Below are 22,126 nucleotides of genomic sequence, written 5' to 3' on the forward strand. Positions count from 1 at the left end.
TTTTTAGAAATAATTTCATGCATCCTTTTAAAATCGCTTATTGCCTTTTAATCTTGTTTTGCAAATAAAGCTCAACGTAAATATTAAATAAAAAAAAATCACTAAATATGTGGTGCAATTCAGCCTTCTGTCCACTAGATGTCAACTCTAATAAGATGTGAAAACCAACTTTTCTGTGAAGATCCAAGGTTTAATTACTCAGGAAGGTGTAAAAGCTTTTTGACAGGCCATAAGGTATCAGATCTTTGAGTTTCCTGCTTCAAGACTCTTCTAGATTTATTTTAAGGCACCGTTTTAATTAGACAAACCAAACTGTTTAATTTAGGGCTGAAATGGACAAAGTGGTAGATTTTAACCAGCAGCGTCTTATTAGTAGTGAGTTAAACTGTTTTCTACTGAAACAAAGATCACTACATTATGATACAGTTAAAAGTTTAATAATTTAATAATCACAAACACATCGTGGGGGGTTACCAATTTTTATTCTCATTTTCAATTTAAATATATATTTTATTACTTTTTTGTAAAACTTTTTTTCTCGAATTGTGCCATAAAGGGGATTACTGGAATGAAACGATGGTGAAACACTGCAATAAAATGTAAAGTGTGCTACATTAATACAACTTTCCATTGGACTGGTGATGTCACAGAGGTCAGAAACAGAACCAGCAGCTGCCTGTATCCACCACAAAAAAAAAAAGGAAATAACAAAGTACTCATGGTGCATAGTAGGACGAAGGAAGATCTGAGTAAAACAACAGAAAAATGCACGTTACAGCAGAGAATCTGAAGGAGTGGAGGTTCTGGATCTGAAAGAAAGCCAAGTCGGCCCGTTGACAGCGACCTGCATGAAGCTGGAATCACGTGAGAAAAACCCGGGGAGGAAAACGATGCACATCATGTCTGTGATACGAAAACAAAGTCGACGGATACAAAGAAAAGAAAAATGTACACGTCAGTATTTAGCAACAACCTGAGCTGCAGAATTGCTTTTATCGCTTTCTGATGGTGACTGGGTCGTTTCAAAACGCCACTGAAACTAAATTCACAAGTTAAATGTGTAAAATCTCTTTTCCTGTTTGATTTATGGCTCAGAGTAACAAACTGGAGGAAAAGAGACTTTAGAGCTTAGAACTGCTGCTCTCTATAATCCAAAACCATCAGTTATCCAAAGAACCATCTTCTGACAAATTAAGGAGTTCATGATTCAATAACACTCAAACTTCCTTACAGTCAGACCTTAAAGAAAAAAAAAAAAAAACACATCTTTAATCTCTCTAAGCAGACCCTAATTCAGTGCAAAACTCATTTAATAAGCACTTTGTGTGGCTGCTGGCTGGAGCTTTCTTCAGCGGCAGTCAGATTGTTTTCCATGATCACCTCCTCGGTTCAGTCCCTGATCCGACTCCATCGTTTGGACCCGGGTTCAGACAGGAAGCCGACTCCAGCCTGCATCTCGGCTTCTTTTCGTTACGTCTGCCATCCGAGACGCTTTTTACGCAGCAACCGGTCAGGAGGTGAACGTCGACGTTGGCTTTGCTCTCCTTCTTCTCGTTCGTTTTCAGTGCAAATCGGTAAGAAAAGTCTCAGATCCCTGTGAAGGAGCTTTAACAAAGTGCTTCAGTTCGCAGGGGACCATTTCCTCCTTTTCCCAGAAAGTTCTTCTTAATAAAACTAGAATCTCAGTTAAAACAGGAAAATGTACACAATCACACATTCACAATATATTATTATGTACATTTTACATAAGCGCTTTAAAAAGTCAAACGCATGGCGAGGTGGACCAAAGTGCCGTCACTTTGCAAAATGTAAACAGGAAACGGCGGCTGTGTTGCTGCTGCTGCGAATAAAAAAAAAAAAAAAAAACGCTTTCTTTACAGATTCAGTAACAAAAACACTCGACTCTTCTCTTCATGTGCAAACCCGGCAGAAAGTCTCCGCCGCCCAGCAGCACAGCCCGTCTCAGGCGTTCACATCTGCAGGCTAAAAATGGAAAGGCGTACCAGAAGAAAAACTCCCACATTGCATTGCAGCGTTGGGGGCCAGGCCGGGTCCCTCTGCGGCTTCCAGTAGCCGGTAAGGTAAGGAGCGCCGATTAGCACCAATCAGATTCAATCCTGAACCTTGAGCAGAGACTTGAGGTGAAAGGTCAGCTGCTCCCGGCTCTGGCTGCTGGGCTCAGGCTCGTTCTCTCCCACCCAGTGGCTGGGCGGCTTGGGGAGGACGCTGGGCGACGGCGGCTCGCTGAACTTGGCCCCGGCGTAGATCTTTTCACAATCTTTGAGGTACTCGGCTTCAGCAGAGGGAGTGCTCGGGATCTTGGTGTTGTCGGCGGCATTGAGGGGCTTCTTGTGCTCCCGGGGAGGAGGCGGGTGGGAAGACGAAGGCTTCTTGGGAGTGCGGTTGTCGCTCCGCTTGGCGGAGGGCGACGTGGCGGGTGAGTGGCTCTGCTTGGGTCTGTGGCTCCTGGTGTTCAGGCCGTGGCTGATCTGGTCGTGTCTGGGCAGGAGTCGGGGAGCCTGAGCGCCTTTAGACTTCAGCACCTAGAAAAAGAACAAAAGAAATCATTTAACACACCGTTAATTAAGAGTTGACATATTTTAAAATTCAGTTTTACTTTTAGCTGAATTGTTTGATTTCCATTTTATTATCAGCTTTATAATTTCATAGTCGCCACTATTAGATTTCACTACTAACACATTTAATCACCGACCTTTCCTATTCATGGTTTAGGTTTTTAGAATCTATCTGGGGCTGGGCGATATGGCTTAAAATAAAATCTCAGATTTTATATAAAATTCGATTAATTGATCCCCCCCCTTCTTTTCATTCACAAAGAAGTTATTTTAAAAACTTGATTTTATGTCAAGCATTTGGTCTGGGAGTGGACCTAAATTCAAAGTGTGACTAAATACAAACTGTAAAAAAAGATGGCCGCCATGCCTTCCTAAATATTGAAAATATAACTAAATGTTTGCTGCTGGTGGTTTTATTATACAGTGAGCTGAGAACCGGCTTCACTTCTCCTGCGAAACTTTTACTTAAAAAAGAAGGAAATGAAAGAAAGTGTCTCGTCTTATGGTTAAAATAAAAAAGTTTCCTCTTTACAACGTATTTGCCTAAACAAATATTCAGAATTGCTTCTGTTCTCTTCATGGACGCCCGATGAGTGCGTTGGCAACCCCGATTTCCCAAAAATTTTACCTTAGTTAATTCTAAATTCAAATTTATCGATTAATTAGCCCTAAGTCTATGAATTTGTCAGATTTCTGTATTTCCTCATCTCTTGTATTTTTTGTCAATTTTATTTTTTGTTTGATCATTTCCAGAGTATTTTTGTCTATTTTAACCTAAATCAAATATTTTTTTAAACTGTATGAACGGCTTTACTAATAAAGCTTCAGACTGTTTACCATCATCAGTTATTGTGTTGAATTTAATCCCTTCATCTTGAAACTGATGCTCAGCAACATGAGGCATGAAAGCCTCTGGCTTTATTTATTTTTTTTTTTGTGTGTAATTACATCCAAAACACATTATAAGTATTTTCTACCTGAATGGTGAAAACATTGTGTTTGGCTCCATGAGCAGAAAAACATTTCTCCTTCTTCCTTCAGATCTAAAAGCATTCATGCTTCGGATCTTTAGAGTTAATAAACATCATGTCCTGTTTGTTTCAAACACAAACTGAAGCATTAGAGCCACAACAGCTGAGATCACATTTCATCATCTATCAGGATGTTCAGCACACATGGCCGCCGCCCACATTCACTTGTTGTGTTCCAGTGTGTTCAGTCGTGTTCGCTCGGCTTTATGAGTCACAGCGCTGATAGCAAAGACTTTGGAAACGTTTGGAGGTTTTAACCTGCTGCAGCCGCGTGTTTCTCTGGGGTACGAACGCCGATGAGACGCTTTAAGCAACACGTCACTGAGCTGAAACACAGCAATCCCTGGCATTTCTTCAGCCTCAGATAGTTTTAGGTCCCAGCCTTGTGTAGCAGAGATGTTCCTCCCATAATTTACAGCTGAACACTCAATCACAGCCTGGCTTGAACGCTGCATTCATTAGTTTTATGTATAACCTAACGTACGTGTTAAACTCAAGGCCCGCAGGCCGAATGTGGCCCTTTGAGGCATTTTATTCAGCCCTCAAGAGCCAAAAGAGGCATCTCATGTCATAAAGTAGAGGCATATATCCTTTTAAAGTGTAGAAGGTGGCTAAAACTGAGCCTCCTGTAGCGAATGTTGATTATTTTTTAACTGTAGTAGCAGCATCCTGCCACTAGGTGTGAGGTCTTTCCACAACACAACAAAACGACCAAGAAACGTCCAAAAAGAGAAAAAGTGATGGAGAAAGAGAGTTTAAAGTGTAACTCGCCCCAATATCAACTTTGTTTTTGTAGATAAACTGTTTAAATGGGTCCAATGGTGCTACTTTTATGTTGCTTTGCATTTTTAATATTTCTATGTGAACTGAAAAGTATCATCTATACACATTCAACTTGCCCCTTTAATGACATCATGATGCCAAAGTGGCCAGATATAGAAATTAGTCTGACAAGCCCTGCCCTAAAGGACACTATGTTGAGAATTCACCACCTTTTAATTGTTGCTTGTGTTTCAGGAACGCAGCAAATATTCCAGTGCATTTATTGACCAGAACAGAAACCAGAGGGAAAGTACAGCTGAGGATGACGCTTCCTGTTTAATACTTCCACAGTCTTCTCCTTTTAACTGCGGTCAACACAGATTTTCAGCCTACTTTAGAAAAAGGGACCTCGTCATGACTTTACGAATTTCTACGGCAGTAGAAATTCCAATTAAATGATTACATCCTGTTGGCCTATTACATTTTATTTCTGTGTTTTGCACTTTGGTTTTGCTCCATATGTTAGTAAATGACGTGCTTTCATGAACATTTGCCATAACGAGAGCACGTGATTGGAAGTAAGATATTGCGCAGACGCTGATGCATCTTACTGAACCTTTTTGTTGTCCAGTCTGAGGAGAGGGAAACATGGGTAAAAAACACAAAATTATCGTGCTTATTTTATTGTGTGATTAGAATTTATTGTGCGATTAATTGATTTATTGATTATCATGACAGCCCTATAAATACATGACTAGGCCTCCTTAAGGCGCACACATGCCCTTTCAAGTAGCTTTGTGCTCTGCGTTAAAGTCACAAACTTGCCATTGATGACGTTTTCTAATTTTATCAAGATCATTCAAGTGATAAACCCAATAAAAAAACACTATATCAGGATATTTCCCCCCTTTAGGATCCTAAGAGAGCTTTTAAAATACAAATTCTTACTTAATAATATAGTCAATGTTAAAAAAAAAAAGTATTATCTGTGTTGATTCCTACGTGGTTATACCCAAGTCGGTTTTAAATGTAGTTATAAATAAAAAGGTACGTTTCTCCGTTCTACTTTAATCATAACTTTGTTTACTGCTTTTTCAATGACGTCACCAACTGTAATCTGTCTAAAGTCCAGCTGATAGTTTCTGTTGCGCCTCTAATTAAGGTCAGGTGACGCATTTCTTCGTCACTGAGGGAGAAACCTGTTGTGGCGATGGTTGTCTCCCCATGCATCGATCAACAAGTGCAAAAAAAGGAAGTTGGGCTGGTTTTCTATTTATTTCACAACAATGTGCTGGAAGTGCGTCACTGAAAAGGCCCCGGGCACCAAATGTAGTTTCGACATGCCTGAATTTCCATCTAAATGTCTTTATTGTGCCATAAAAAACGTGCCCAGAAGTATTACCCAAAAAGTTTACTATGATTTTAAACTCACATATAAGGAAATAAAGATTAAATATGTTGTTTATGTTCTACTCTGATAGGTTAAAAGTCTGCACGGGTCCGTCATTTATGATAGTTAGCTGTATTATAAACTGTTTCTGGTGGGGTTGTGGCAGAGAGGCCTGTTAGGGTCACAGCTTCCGTAAAACTGACCTCTTTCTTGGCCCCTTGTCTGACGTGATGGAGGTGCAGCACCGTCTGGTGAGCCGCCGTCTGAGCCGGGGCTCGGTGCGCCGGAGAGGCCGCCATGGTGGTGGTGGTGGTGTTGTTGTTGTGGTCCGACAGCCGGATGTTCGGGTTGTGTCGCGTCGCTTTCCTCCCTCCCTTCTTCAGCAACGCTTGCTTCGCCTTACCGCTCGGCGCCATCGGGTTGTTGTTTTCCACATTGCCGATATTGGCTTCGTCGCCGTTGGCAGGAGATCCGTCCAGCATGTTTTCCCGAGCCGCGAAAACATAAAACAGGCGGCGAAACGCGGCTGGAGCGAGTTTTGGTGTTTAGCTAACGGCGTCACAGGCTAACAGCGAGCTAACAACTTGCCAAGTCGCTAACTACACTTTATTTCCCCCCTTAAAATGTTCTTCAACAAAAAAAGGAGTAATTAAAAAAACTTGTTTTTGTGTTCTTAGGAGTTCCCGTAATTAAATGTGAGCGTTTCTGACTACAGCTACTGCTAAAACCTAATTTAACGACTTCTTTCTTAGTAGCGCGTCGATGCTAGTCTGAGCTAAAAAAGTCAAAAGTAGCTGGTATATGAGTTTAGCATGGTCACGTGACTTCCTGCAGTAGCCTTTCAAAATAAAGAAGCTCTGATGGATCCACTCTGAAAACCTGTGTTTAGAGTGGCTCCATCTATTTTTTGAAAGACAGCAGAAGTTAAACACATTTTTACTCAAAGTATTACCAGACATATCAGGATTTTTAACAAATATACAAAATATTCAACATAAATAGATGAGTCTTTTCAGTCCAAAAAGGTCTAAAAATAAAAATAAAACAACTGGACTTCTATTCTGAAACTGAAGACGTTTCTCTTCTCATCCAGGAAGCTTTCTCAATTCAAAATGTCTGGACTAGTGTGGCGTTCCCAGCTTTATAGACCTGCATGCGAGGCCTTGTTAGAGCTTAGATTCACATGTAAATTCACATTTAACTGGTGAATTTACCTGAGAAATGTTGTGGTCACATGCATGATGGTGTGAATTGGGGTGAAACTTGGCAGTTAAAACCCGAGTCTTCCTCGTCTGTTTAAAGTTGTTTTTTCTCGCTTTACATAAATAACTTCCTTCACCCCTCTCTCAAACCATCTGTCTTCTCTGTCCAAAATATGAATATTTTGATCCTCAAAGAGTGTCCTTTGTCCTTAAGGTGCAGGTGGACGGCTGAGTCCTGTCCTGAGGAGGTAACTCTCCTGTGTTGAGCCATGCGTCTGTGGAGAGCTTGTTTGGTTTCTCCAATATAAAGATCAGAACATATTCCTCACTGCACTGAACTGCATTCACCACTCCTCTCAGTGCAACAGTTTATCACTAGTCTCTTATTTTATTACAACCACAATCATATCTGATTTTTGATCAAGCCTTGTTTAACAGAGGGTAAACTTTTGGCTCGGCAATTTAATTAAATTCAATTTTATTTATATAGCGATACATTTATATAGTGATACATGTCATCTCAAGGCACTTTCCAAAATCAATCAGATTATACAGGTTGGATCAAATTATACAGAGTGGATTATACAGTTTCCTCTTGTTTTTTGCTTCGTTCTGATACTCAAATGTTTCAGATTACCCAAGTAAATAAATAATCCAGCAGTCAACAATTTCCCTCTGGGATTATTAAAGTATTTCTGATTCTGATTCAAATAATGCTTTCATCTAAGGGAATAAAGCTACTCAAACCTAATCTGGCCCTGTGTTCAAAATGTCCCTTAAACATGGAGGACAACTGTGTCATGAAGGAGTGTTTTGTCACATCCTTGCAGAATGAATTAAATTCAGCCACAGTGGACAGCTTTTGAGCATGAATGACCTGTTTATGGTCCTGCCACAGCATCTCAATAAATGTAACTTTACTTTTTCACTAGTCTAGGCCATTCCAGACCCTATTTTTGTTTTAGACATATGATTTTGTAAATTTGTCATCCTCAAACAACGATCAAAAACATATTTTAGTGTTCTTATAATTTCCCATGTGGAAACTTTCTTTATGTATGCTTTCCCAAAAATCTCGGGCACTATTATGAGGTATTTGGGCCGCTATGTTCTTGTTCAGCAGTGGTTTTAGGCATGGGCATAACTAGTGAAATTGCCAAATGAAAAATCTTAATCATTGTAAACTCATCAGTTGACGGTATCTGTAATCACTCAGTTTATCTTTGCCTGTTATCAAAATTAGTTTGATCTGAAACATTTAAAGCTATAGTTGGTAATCCTGTTCAGAAACACGTTTTGTTATACTGGATAAAATCGTCCTTCCATGCTGAAAGTAGTCAATACATTATATATTCACACAAAGGAGGTTAACATAAAATCCTTCTCTGTGGGAGCTGCAGGCCTGGATGAAGGGCATGGTGGATTTGTCAGAGTTTAGTTCCTGCTCTCATCCATAGACGTTATATACTCACCCCCCTCTGTCCCTCAGGTTCTGGGGGGGGGGGGGGGGATCTCCTTATCTATTGGATGTCCCACATGCCAATCATTCTGACGCGCTCACGTAATGTCAGTGTCAATGCTCTTTCCTTTCAATTTTCCGCTTGCTGGCTGCGCATGCACACTTCTAGTGTTTATTTATACGGTTAGCTTAGCTGTTAGCTTAGAGGTTAGCTTCAGTGTTAGCCGTTCATTGTAGCTCCGCTGCTCTCACCGTATACTTTGAACATGGCTGAGATTCACAAGAACCAACCTGCGTTCATGTTTATAAGAGAAAGAAGAAGACCTCAGTAGAAAGAAATAAGTCCACAGTGGATTTGAGATTTTTTTTCACGCAAACTCCCTGAGGAGCAGAAGAAAGACAGTTAAGACGGTCTTGCGCATGCGCAGTTATTCAAAAAAGGGACATGGGGAAACTTCTGGAAAAATCGGCGTCTTTAAGAGTGGCAAAAACTAAAAAACAGAATCCATCTGTAAGGGGGCAAATACTTTTTCAAAGCACAGTCCTTCAGTAAAATCATACATATGGGTTAATTTAGATTTTCATCTTTCCGAGTACAGTTTGCAGGAACAAGCACAACATCACAGACAAAACATAACCATTAATACCCCACAGTTTTATTGTATAAAACATTACCAGCAGCTGACCAGCTTTCGTAACATTCAATAAAATGTTTGTGTTAATTCTCACTAAACTATTTTTCCCTTTCAAAACTATGTGTCCAAAAAACACTAAACAATAAAAAGGTGGGCTGGTTATTAGTTGTTGTACAGTACATATTTTTAGTGCACAAATGTTTCAAAACCAACTAATCCAGGAGAAGAAATACAGGAGCTTTAATCTACTACAATAAAAGGTTAATAGTAACTATTTGGCAAAGAGAACAAATAAACCTAAATGTTAATCTGAATCTCACATGGGAGGATATATTAAAGGTTTATTTCAGTACAAAAAATAGATAATATAAACGATATACAAATACAACATAAATAACTAAGTAATCCATCCCTGTGATTGTAGTACATATCATTTGTCACAATGACCATTGAAGGCAAATCAACGAGACAACGAGGCTCCTGGAGGTGTTTGTCCACGTTGTGGAAGCAGCTGCTGGGTTTAAGGCTGAGCTTCGGCTTCGGCTTCAGGCTCATCGTAGATGTAGCTGCTGACGCCTCCGGTGTTAACACCTGAGGGAGAGCAGAGCTTCAAAGGAATGCCTCAAACATTTGAGTTCAAATAAATTACAGCATTAAAATGTCTGTTTTTTTCACCTATGTAGATCCTTTCTGCAGTGGATTGTAAACTGATTAAGAGCTTTTTATTGTGATCCTAATTGAATAATTAAAGGTTGGCTTCATAGCATGTCAGCTGACTTCCTGTGTGTCGCTCTGGAGGACATGTCGGACCACGATAACCAGTCACCATTACTGGAGTGATGCAACAAAGGTTTTTTTTTTTTTCTTTTGGATGCAAAAGCAAGTTCCTGAGCTTTTGGCAAACTGTGGCAATCAGAGAGGAGATCAGACATTTACAGGTCATCATTACAAATCAGGTTCTCATTACAAATCAGGATGAGTAAACAGAGGAACACTTAAAGATGAAGACGTTCCGGTTGTCAGAGCACAGGCGGACTTGTGTGATTCAACACCAAGTACATGTCTGCTCATATAATTCCATATCAGGTTAATCTCTCATTTTCCTGGAAGTTTTTTGTTTATGGACATTACTCTTTGTATATCTGAGACAACACAAAAATGTACAAATCTTTTTGTCAAAACTTTAATTGTTGGAATATAATGTCTTGGTCTTTGATGCAGTTTAGCAAACTAGATATTCCTGGTTTTAAGCAGGCTGAGTAATTGTACGTTCTAACATTAAAAAAAAAAAAATATATATATATTATTTACTTGCCAGTAATGGCCTTTGTGTTGGCCGCTGACAGAAATCTTACCCAACTACGCCTAAAATGGTTTGTGCCTGACTGATAACACCAAAATAGTTCTCAATATTTGAAATGTTCAGTGACGTAAGCACCCATAATTAGGACTATATCTGCTATTGGTCTGGTCCACTGATCAAAATAACATTTCCTTTAAAATCGTCCAATCTTATCTTAATTACTTGCTTCTGACTGTTACTTTCTCTCATATTCCTACATGTGTCATCATGGTTACCATTACATTGCCCAGGCATCTTTTGTGACATCATCTCCAATCACTTTATTCATATTTTATGTAAGATATTTGTTAGTTTAAAGAAAAGGAGCATGCTTCAGTCAATATCAACAATTTCACCGGGGCCAGTTTTATTTCTTGAACTATTTGTCCTTCTGTCACATTTTATATTGATTACTGCATATGTATCTAAGACACATACCAGTTATAGCTTTGGTCTTCACTGCAACAATCATTTACCTAGTTCTGATAAATGTAAACATTTAGACATTTAAACTCCTACATGAAGTGCGACACATTATATTTTAGACTCTTGGTGGTTTGGACATCTGCTTTAAATACATTTTTCCACCTGGGCAGGTAGGTGTTGTGTCTTTAATACCTTTGGGTCCAAACAGCACAGCGTAGCAGGGTTTGTGGCAGTAAGGTTGTCCATCATGCTGCAACAGGAAATACAGAGCACATTTTAATTATTTTAGAACTCATCAATTAATTTGTTCCTCTTGTTTGTTTACGTTACTTAACTTTTCAAATACTATATCTACTCCTAGTACCACTAGTACTGCTGCAGCGGCTGATAATATTATGCTAAAATAACGATTTCTGCTTTTTACTGTGTACAAAATCTTAATTAAAAGAATAAAAAAAATGGTGTTTTAAAACTCTCAGCTCAAACTCTCTGCTATGACTAAACTACACCTCCATCAAGGCAAAGACTTTTAATGTACCAGATGTACATGTGATGCCAGTGTTTTGTGTGTAAATGATATGAAGCTAAACTTATGGTACTTGCTTGACATTCTTGTTTTTACTTTGCATAAACAATAAAGAAAAGATTATTATACAAGTACTCTGGAGTTGTATATTGATCGCAGTATGTGACTTTGATTTGAAAGACCTGTTTGAATTGAGCACAAATTTATAATTTTCTTCTTGAAGACAGTCCTAGTCCCCAGACATTGTTTATGTCTGGAGACTGGTCTTCATCTACTCTAACACAACAAAGTGAAAGGATAAAAAATGCTCTTAAACATCATAAATATTTAAAACCATGCTCTTTTAGGGCTTACTGCTTTAACAATAAAGTAAAAAATCTTACATCCATGACTGTACACAAACCCTGGGGGCAAATATAACCAGATTTTGGACCAAACCAGACTCTTCTCATGTCATATTAAGGTTTAGTTTGAAAAAAAGAAGAGAACCAGGATACCACTACATGATGCAATTAATCTTGTTTCATGTTTCCGCTTTTGAACCAGGGGCTGAGAAAATCAATGACCCCATGAGGGATAAAGCGGATCAGAAAATGGATGGATGGATGGATGGATATATATATATATATATATATATATATATATATATATATATATATATATATATATATATATATATGTAGATGTTTTTTCTATCAAACAGGCAATCTGCCTTTCTTATAAAGATGAAGATGGACTTTATGATAATCTTGACTTGATACATGTCAGGGTTTCATGCTGTGCTGTGTAAAAAAAGGCTTTGCATTCATTCTAAATGAAATACTTAAACCCTGAAAGATATGCCGGTCTAATATTTGATGCCAGATTTTGGTATCAATTGCAGGTAAATTCCATCCAACTGGCAAAGTATATCATGGATAGGCAGATATTTAATCCATGTCACTTGAAATTTAATAGCCAACTAAATACTTAATCAAGCAGTCGTCTCCAACTGCCGTCTTGCTCTAGTTGATATTGTGATGACGAATGCAATTTGATATGTTTTGCAGCTCTGGATACATAAAAGCAAAAACCTCGGAGGCCTTTATTCAGGTTTTTATTGAGGTGAAGCCCAGCAACCTTAACAAGAAGTCAAGAGTCCCTTTCCACTCTGCCAAAAGGGAATGAAAAGTAAGTAAAATTGTTCTTAAAATAAGTGCACTTGCCCTTGATTTGAGCAGGTAAATAAGATTATCTGCCAACGGAATGAGTACTGTTACCTCTAAAATAAGATAATTAGATGTACTGTACTTGAAATAAGATGATGGAGATGAGTTGTTCCTATTTTAAGTGCAAAACTCTTATTCCATTGGCAGATCATTTAAACTTGCCTTCTCAAATCAAGGACAAATAACACTGATATCAAGTTAATTTTAATTACTTTTAGAGGTTCCAACAAATTCTCATAAATATTGAGCTTCTATTATTGCTGCTAAATTGTGATTTCCAGCTTGATGTAGCTGCACACTGACAGAGTTACTGTCTCACCTCTGCATGGCTGCCCGGAGCCAGAGTCTTACTGCACCTCTCGCAGCGAAGGCAGGGCCGGTGCCAGTTCTTCCCCAGAGACGACACCTTCTCGGCTGCACGGAGAGACCACCATGGAGACAGTCACCACAGCAACCCGGCGACTGAGTCACCAAGACCCTTTTCTGACACCGATATGATGCATGTAGGTGTTAGGAGCTGTGATCTGCTCACCAAAGTACACCGTCTTGTTGCATCTGGGGCAGATGTTGGGTCCTCCGGAGAAAGACGAAAAGCTTGCAGCTGCAGAGCGGTCACTGCATTAGCTCATTTCTGACATTTGTTTTAAATATCAGACTTGACTTTGTGTAGTTTTAACGTTATGTTATGTTTTGTTTTAGTAAAATAAATCCTGTTAGAGCAGCAACACTTTTTAAACACCACTTTTAAAAAAAAAAAAATTCCAACACGTGACGTGGTTTGCTGTGTGTGCCGGCCAGATTTCTCACCCTTCACTGGTCCCCGCGTGGCTCTCCTCTCCTCCTCCGGTTTGCCCAGCGTTGCCATGGAAACGGCTGCCGGGGCCTCGTTGACAGGAGCATCATACACGTAGGAGCCAGCTCCACCGATGTTCACACCTGCAGAAACAAAAAACCCACAGGACAAACACCAATGGCGCACATGCCACCTCGATAAAGATAAATCCGGTCCAGTAACAAAATGATGATTAATAGGATGAAACGGCACCTTTGGGTCCAAAGAGGGCAGCGTAGCAGGGCTTGTGGCAATAAGGTTTCCCATCATGCTGCGCAATGTGAGACAGGACAGTAAAAAAATCGCATTTTATTGTAAAAAACAGCAATTTTGCTTACTTTACATAACAATTTCACATAACAGATGAATGTAGAGCTTCTTTTTAGGCAGTAATACAAACAGTCTCCTCGTTTTGCTTTTCTGTGTTGAGACTATTTATACCACAGGAGAAAAGAGCCAGAAATGAGCCTTGCTTCGCTGTTCGGTCTGTTATTCTGCACAAATGAAACCAGAATTATGATATATCTTGCTATCTGCTGGAAGTTATGTGCTGTTTATAGCAAAATAAACTAATTTGTCTGTTTTAGAAAAATGTATTTTAAATGAATTTTATACAAAATACTTGTTTACATATAAAACATGCAATCTTGTCTGGCCTGCCACAATGCTAGTTTTTCATCCAGATATTGCTGGACTGCCTCCAGCAGCTTGATTAATAGAAGTCAGGGCTGCTAAGCCACACAAAGAGCATTTTAGATGAGTTTTTTTTCTTTACACGTTCCACATTTCTAACAGAACATTGTGTTTTCTCTCCTGCACGTTAGGCTTAATGGAGCGCATAATTCATCCCAAACTGCGTAGTCTGCATTATTTCTTTCTCTCGTTAGTATGTTACAATGATGAAGCCATTCACAAGTGAGAACGCTGTTATCAGCTCAGCATGATTCATCGTGTGTTACTTCCGTGTTAGAAGTCTAATAAAAACAGTGAAAGTTGCCGAAACGACAGCCAGACAGTCTGATAACCCTCCTGCTGAGCTGCCAACACGTGTGACTTCTATAAGTTACTGTTCAGCTGAACTACAAAGGAGAGCTTGTAGTAGCTAAAAGGTACCTGAAGTCAATTCTAATGAGTACTGAACATCAAAATGTGTGACTAAAGATACGCAGCAGTAGGCCTACATCTTCTGTTGTCAATCAAAGAGGGGTGATTACATCCAGAAGAATCTAAAGCTAACTAGATAACCAATTCCTAATTAACAGTTCAGCTCATCATTAATGTATTTAGTAGTTGGATCTAGAGAAGATAGCCCTGTTTAAGTAGCTTCACGTTTTTTTTCTGATTTTTTTTTACTTACAATTTCCACTGGAGCCTTGTTAATGTTGTGCTTTTAAAACAATTACTGCTTTTTCAAAAGGCAATGATTTTATGGATTTATTTATATATTTATTAATTTTGTCTGAAATGTTACAGTAGACCGCATTGTGACTGAGAAGTGTAACCCCTCTGTTGAGGGCAAATGTTCTTACAAGGGAGACAAATAAATATACTTTGACCTCTACCACCTAACCAAACGCACATCACCCCTGTTTTTATTTTTTTACACTGGCTGTTCATTTTGGAATTGGTTTTAAAGTTTCACTGGTAATTTTTTGATAACAAGTACAAGTTATCTGGAACCAGCTTCCTTCAGACCTGCATACCATCAAAAGCAAATTAAAAATACATATGTCCAGAAAGGCGATAGATAGATAGATAGATAGATAGATAGATAGATAGATAGATAGATAGATAGATAGATAGATAGATAGATAGATAGATAGATAGATAGATAGATAGATAGATAGATAGATAGATAGATAGAGTACAACAATGTTCCTCAATACATTCCTTTTGAAATGAATTACGTTTTTCTGTTATCTCTTTGAGTCTTGCTATGAATTTATTGCCACACATTTTTATTTGGATGTTTTAGTGCTTAATGAATCAACAAATGAAATGAAAAAATGAATTAATCTAATTAAAAGAGATAACTGTTTGGATTGGGCACAATTTTCTGCATCTCCCTAGATCCAGTCGCTATCCAAAGCTGGCATTATATGTGCTGGTCCCTTCTTTGACAGAATAAAAAAAAAACTGTCAAAATTTTGTCATGTCTCAACTGATGCAACATAATTCTCATTGGGATCTAATGTAGAGACTGGAAAACAACCAGGACTCTGCTGCCAGGGCCCCATTGTGAGTGCAGATCTGACCCTATGACCTCTGTTCTATGCTCGCTCCAATGGCTTCAAATGGCTGCGAGGTCTGACAGCATGATCTCCTTTTTCACCCAACAAAGCATCTATAGATACTGTCCAGAATTTCTGAAATAAATTCTCACACTATAAACCTCAACATGTTTCTTCCAAATAAACAAATTGCCTCTTCAAATTGTCTCTCCAGGTCAAAACTCTGCATTATGGGAAATGGAGTCTCCTGTCCTCCTGCCCCTCATCCGTGGGATGTTCTCCCTTAAACTATGAGGGCACCACATCCTACGGACAGTTTTAAATGTTCTCTTAGCACATTTTTTTATTATCTTTAACAGAAATATCTGTTTAAATTTAACCTTACAAAAGTGTTCTCAACTGAGTATCATTTTTGAGATTTTATTTCAAAATACACAGCAAATACAAAACAAAAATGATTTCTGCAAGGCTCTGATTAGTTCTAAGAGAGGTAAAAACATCTAGATATCCTAATGCATAATATAAAATCTAGATTTTTCATGTATTACTAGACATATGTAATTTAAAAGAAACATTTTCAAAGCAGACCATCCTATTACTGACTCAAATTTAATTCAGAATATCATGATTTCAGGGACTCCTATCATGTTTCCCGCTGTAGCTCCTCTTACCTCAGCATGGCCTCCTGGGTTCAGCGTCTTGCTGCAGCGCTCACATTTCAGACAGAATTTATGCCAGTCTTTTCCTAAGGAGGACACCTTCTCCGCTGCGCCAAGAGAAAACATACAAACAATGTTTATTTAAAGAGCCCGTTCTCTGACGTCTTACAGGAAACACTGTTAAATCAAATTTGGGGTTCCTAATTACTTTTTAATAACGTTAGAATTTGGAACGTCAGAAAACAATTTGTAGTTTTAATCATTTAAGAACGTAATTATATTGTAATGAAAGTTTTACGTTATTAAAAAAAAAAGGGCAAAGTGAAAAATGAGCCTTCAGTGTTGGCACAGTGAAGCATAAGAAACCGGTGATTAGACAGAAAAAAAAGAAAAGCGTTTTCACTCCTCCGCAGGCACCATTATTTCACCTCATCTCTGAAAAGCCTTCATCGTTTCTCTTTTTTCCCCCCCCGTCTTTCATTCAGGCATTCATCCCGTCGCCTTCTTTTGTTTCAACATGCTACCAATCCCACATCATCTCATTCAGGTCCTAAACTGTGAATCTCCTCTCCAGCCAGAAGAGGCATTCAGCTCTCAGCTGAATGATTTCTTCTCCTTCTGTTATATAAAGACTCATCGCCCTCCAGCCAACGCAGAGGATTTTCCAATCATTTAAATATTGCAGTCTGGTACTTTTAGAAGACGAGACAGTGAAAAGAGCACAAGCGGGAATTCAAAGAAAGCGCAGACAGGTCTGCATCCTTGACTCTCATCACTGCGAGGAAATGAAAAAAAGATGCTGGTGTGAAATTGTTATTTCTGACCTTTTCTCCTCCATCGTCATGACTGTTCCTGCTGGTTATGACCCATAAAACCCATTCCCTCAGCAGAATCCCCAGGTCTTGTCTGTCAGATTGCCTCGTTTAATTTCTATCTTATAGGCTTTAGGATTTGCTTTTGTTTTGTTTTTTGAGACAGAAAGATCAAACTTCAGCTGCACCAGGACTAGTGTTTGACATTACCTGAACATAAAACATAAGCATCAATCTGCCGTGAATAAAAGCAGTGGCGCTGTGTCACCGTGCCGACCGTGTAAGTGATAGAAAACACTTAAAGGCCACTTACTGTAAGAGTCTGTATCTGTCTAAAGCGCATTCTTTCCACCGAGATCTAAAGGTCAACGTCATGAGTCACAGATTTCCATTTTCATAACATTTTATTCCATTTTTGTAGAGCTACCGCCCGTTCCTCCATCAATCCAGCTTTACTGAAGGAAAATATTATCTTAACCCTGAATCCCACAGAGGACCTTTATCCTAATTAACATCTAAACTCCCCCCTGGGCTCCGTGTCTCTAAAATACTTAAAGCAGCTACTTTATAACAGATGCCGGCTGTCAAAATGTTTTCTTAAGGATGACGTCTCAGAAATTTTACAGAAACAAACACTTACTTCCTTACAGTACTGGCCTAATTCTTGGCCGGGACCAGTTGCCAGGCAACCATCGGTGACCGCACAAAGTCCCATCCAAGACCGAAATACTTGTACGGGTATTTTTGTTCCCTCTGAACATCATCAATCAGGTACAAGTTAGACAGGAATGAAAACATTTCTGTGCATTTAATGACCGTACATTCCTCAAAACATCTAACCATCCATCATTTCTTAGACATCTGCTTACAAGCATCCGGACTTTATTGTTATCTTTTAAAGTTTCTTCCTGGAGGTCTTCGACAGTTTGTCCTTAGACATTTCTTACTTTGTCAATCATTTTCAGTACGGTTGCTTAACTGACTAGGACAGAGGTTATAATGTGTGTAGGGAATTGAGGACGTTGTGGGCAACACAACAACTGTCTGTCTTAAAAACTATCCATGACAAGGAAAAGTGTCTGAAAAGCATTCAGACACTTTTTTCAGCTTTAAGAAATGGGGGAAAAACAGCAATGTTTTGAGACCCATCATCCTTCGGTTGATCATCTATGATCAACCGAAGGATGATGGGTCTCTTTGTTAACTTGTGTTATTTTTCCAAGTTTTCATAGATTCTATTCAAGAGCAGGTAAGATGTTTTTGTTCATAACAGATTAATAGTAAAAAAAATGATCCAATAATGTTCTTTACTAAGTAGACCGTTATGTGTACAATACCCCTTCAAACGCTGGATTAGCAAAGATATCCTTTATCACAGGGTTGACTAGTCCAAGTAGCGTTTATCTCAGAAAAATGTGAAAAATGTAATTTTGTTCACCCCACTGGTCTGGTCAAAATTTAGCTTGAACAAACTCTAGGCTTGGTTTGCCCATGTCAGTGATATAGAGCAACGTTCAACCATATTTAGACATCAGCAGATGTTTCAGTTTCTCACGCATGTCTTACGTTGCTTATATGGGAAAGAATGTGTCCTCTATTCAAAGTCACTCCATCCATATTATCCTAAAAAGTGTTTGAAAAAGTAAATCTAATCCAATCATACAGACAGATTCCAAGTCAGCTACATCTATTCCAATTTATCCTAGTTATCAAACAATCCAGTCAAGTTCAGTTTATTATTTTAATCGGTTAAAAGTTTTCTATCTAAGCAAACCCTGTTGACTTTGCAGCAATCCCTCATAGCGAGCATGCCTGTAGCGACAGTGGAGGGGAAATGTCTCCTTCCTTCATTCATTTGGATTTTTAGGACCTGAATTATTGACAGGTCAGAATAAAAACACCCAAAAAAAATAAATACTCCAATAAAGCTGGTCATGTTCAGCTTATTTGTAAAGAAACCTCTGACAAGATAAAAAGGTGCAGACTCCCCAACATAAAACCTTTAATCAGAGTTTGGTCAGATACGCAGACGGATGGACGGAGGGAGTGAGAAGTTCTCTCACAATCATTTATCTGTTTCTTCTCCTCCCAAAATACCCCAACAGATACACTGAGCCTGATACAACATGACACTTCCTGTTTAGACTCAGAGGCTGGCCAGCCTGTCAGGGTGATATGTGACAGAGAGAGGCACTGCCACACAGAGACCGCTGTGCACCGCTGAAGCACGATGTGAGTGTCCAAAAAGTTCATGGTTCTGATTTTTTTTCATCATCGTAAAGGAAAGGACATCTGCAGATACTCCCTGTATCACAAAACGCTTCATTAAGGGATTTAATTTTCTTCCAATTATTATTTTTAATTGTAAAAATGCATGTTTGTTGTTATGCTGGGTCTTTGATCCAAAGTATCCTTTGTTTGCATTTGTATGAACAAGTATTCAGAGTGTTAAGTTATTTCATGTAGCTCTATTAATAAATACTGGGTGTAAAAAATACAATTTACTAAAGAAAAATGGTTTTAAGTTCAGTTACAACACAGAGGCAGGACACGGTTAATGATCAGAGCAACATAATTGCCTTTGAAGCGGTAACTCACGCTGCCTGAATGAAGCGGATCGGATTTCTTCTAAGATGCAGAATGATCACTTTCATCCTGTTTAACTGCAAAAGGTTTCATTAAGGGTTTAAAAAGATGTCAAACTGAAAGCAGGTTGGGTTGATTCAGAAAGAAGGAGCTTTATTCTTCAGAGAATCATCAGAGAAAGAACAAAAGGGCAAAGATCCATAAGAACCCACCAACAACGGGCTGTTACTTAATAATTTACCATGGCATTAGGGTGTGGCTCCAAGGCTAAAGTCAAACCGTAACAACAACTTCACTTTTACATAAAACACAATTCGATCGGCCAACTTTAGAGCCAAAGAGCTGCAGCAGATTTGCTATAATAGATACACTGATTGTATTAAACTTATTGGCAGATATCAGGGATTGCTCAGGAGCTCCTGGTGTCTCTGAGCTCACAGGCCTGTTAATGGCTCACTGTAATCTTATCCACAGATAGTGGAGCCATTACTGCTGGAGCTGGACTGCTCTGAGGCAGAACAAATCATCTGTCAGAGCCGGGGAACCTGCAGCTGAGACGCTCTGGACCCGTTCTGTAGAGAAACCGTCACTTTCACTTCACATCTAAAGCATCAAAAATATCTGTGCTCTCTGCAGTGAGTCTGTCTGACATTATGTTGCACTATTACACAACCTCTTTCATTATAATCGCCGACTGGCTCCCATAAAAGCTGGAACGTTTCTATAAGTTCTATAGAAGGCGCAGGACGATATTGATGTTTAATGTTTCAGTCGGGCTCAAAACATGCACAAACATTTTTTTTCAGACATTTTTGAAAATGCAGTTGAGGTCAGAAAATGCAGATTTTATAGGATTTTCCAACATCAGTGGATTAGGGAACATGACTACGCACATAAATATCACTGATATGAATATTGTGTGGGAGGAGTGATTACAGCCAGAGTGGAGCTGTGAAGGGAATGGTCTGATATGGTTATTATTAGCACAGCAAACATTTATAATATACAGAGCAACTAAAATGTCATAAAATAAGAATAAATAAATCAAATGGTTAAAGACCGGGCTGTTTAGAATGTATGTTCATGCTTCACCTCAGTGTAAAATCTCCCTATTCAAGCACCATATCATAAAATGTAATAAAAATAATAAATATGTAAATATAACATGTTGAAGAGGATTAACTGTAACAGTTACATTTCATAGTTTAGAATAACAACCTACCCTAAAATCTATATTTTAAATTACAATTACATTTATTTTCTCCATAACATATATTTCATTCCATCAATTCAATTAAATAGTTTCTAACATGTAAGGCGCTGAAACTCAACCTATAAATGATCCAACAGATACGTTTTAATAAGAGTTTTATTTGCATTTTTTTTTTTCTTTTGGAACACAATAGGAGTAGAAGAAAGATACAAAAAAATCCCAATTTACATAAGTCTGTGCATGCTATTCCAGATCCTCTTAATTTCTGGCTGTGTTTAAATCGCCGCACCTTACTGAAAACACACAGCACTGATCAGACTGAGTAGTTTATTCTTCTTATTGCTGATAAATCTGATGAGAGGCCAGCCGTCCCACCCACCAGTCTACGCCCCCGGTCAGAACAACGATGCCTCTGCAGCGGCTGCACGGGAGACATGCACTCACCGAAATACACCGTCTTGTCGCATTTGGGGCATTTTGACGCCATGATGGACAGGAAGGATCGGATCGATTTGCAGTCTGTCCTCCGGTCAGTGCGGCTTTCTGTCTGCGGCTCCGGCGGAACAGACACACCTCTCTGTGGACGGTGCTGCTGATTTAATAAGGATGAGGAGACTCTCCTCCAGCCTCTACTGGCGCTCCTGCACTCCCCTGACCCCGCCCACACGGTGACGTCACGACGCTCTCATAGACTGAAGTAGATAAAAGCCACATTCATGTCCACATTCCATTGTTAGGATATTTTTAGGTCTTTTACGTACTCTTAAAATATATGAAGTCAATTTAGTGGATTTCCATCAATTTGGGAATGTTGGTAAATTGTGTTTGGACCAAAATGAACTGAATTAAAAATAAAACCGCACAAAAGCAGGAGTAAATGGCAAAATAAATAAACCTTAGTAAAACTTAGAATGTAGGCTAACAATCAATCTAAAATGAGACATGATTTTATATGTATTAATATGTCTTTGTTTAAACTATCCCATTTGTCTAACTTATCACATGTGCCATGATTTAGGCTAATTGATTTTTATACTTTTTCCCCTCTATTTGCAACAGAACCCTTCCGTCCTTAGATTTTCTTTCTTTTCAGCTGTTACAAGGATGAAGGGCAGGCATGCACAATCGATCTGCACACAGGTCCTTTTGATTGACCAACAGTAGAGCAGCTGACCCAATGAAGGACAGCCCACCTTATTTTTTTCAAAACGAGGCCTAAATGCACATGGAAAGTAT

The 22,126-nt window shown here is 38.9% G+C and overlaps 2 protein-coding genes and 1 long non-coding RNA gene across 3 annotated transcripts; 1 reads left to right on the forward strand and 2 right to left on the reverse strand.

The window, feature by feature from the left end:
• Window positions 1-463: 463 nt before the first annotated feature.
• On the reverse strand, window positions 464-6,557 carry pnrc1 (proline-rich nuclear receptor coactivator 1). The gene is made up of 2 exons (XM_012857479.3): window positions 5,963-6,557; window positions 464-2,543 (listed from the first exon to the last, which is right to left on the reverse strand). The coding sequence occupies exons 1-2, from the start codon at window positions 6,239-6,241 to the stop codon at window positions 2,112-2,114; spliced, it is 711 nt and encodes a 236-aa protein (XP_012712933.2). The 5' UTR covers window positions 6,242-6,557; the 3' UTR covers window positions 464-2,111.
• Window positions 6,558-9,054: 2,497 nt separating this feature from the next.
• On the reverse strand, window positions 9,055-21,563 carry LOC105921633 (cysteine-rich protein 2). Its single transcript, XM_012857480.3, has 8 exons — window positions 21,335-21,563; window positions 16,292-16,386; window positions 13,603-13,660; window positions 13,365-13,493; window positions 13,090-13,158; window positions 12,877-12,971; window positions 11,016-11,073; window positions 9,055-9,646 (listed from the first exon to the last, which is right to left on the reverse strand). Exons 1-8 carry the CDS (start codon window positions 21,375-21,377, stop codon window positions 9,576-9,578), a joined length of 618 nt encoding a protein of 205 aa, XP_012712934.2. The 5' UTR covers window positions 21,378-21,563; the 3' UTR covers window positions 9,055-9,575.
• On the forward strand, window positions 17,783-20,454 carry LOC118558339. Its single transcript, XR_004928320.1, has 2 exons — window positions 17,783-19,323; window positions 20,152-20,454. It is a non-coding gene; the product is annotated as an uncharacterized LOC118558339 (long non-coding RNA).
• Window positions 21,564-22,126: the final 563 nt, after the last annotated feature.

This window comes from Fundulus heteroclitus, unplaced genomic scaffold, assembly GCF_011125445.2.
Source record: "Fundulus heteroclitus isolate FHET01 unplaced genomic scaffold, MU-UCD_Fhet_4.1 scaffold_123, whole genome shotgun sequence".
NCBI lineage: Eukaryota > Metazoa > Chordata > Actinopteri > Cyprinodontiformes > Fundulidae > Fundulus > Fundulus heteroclitus.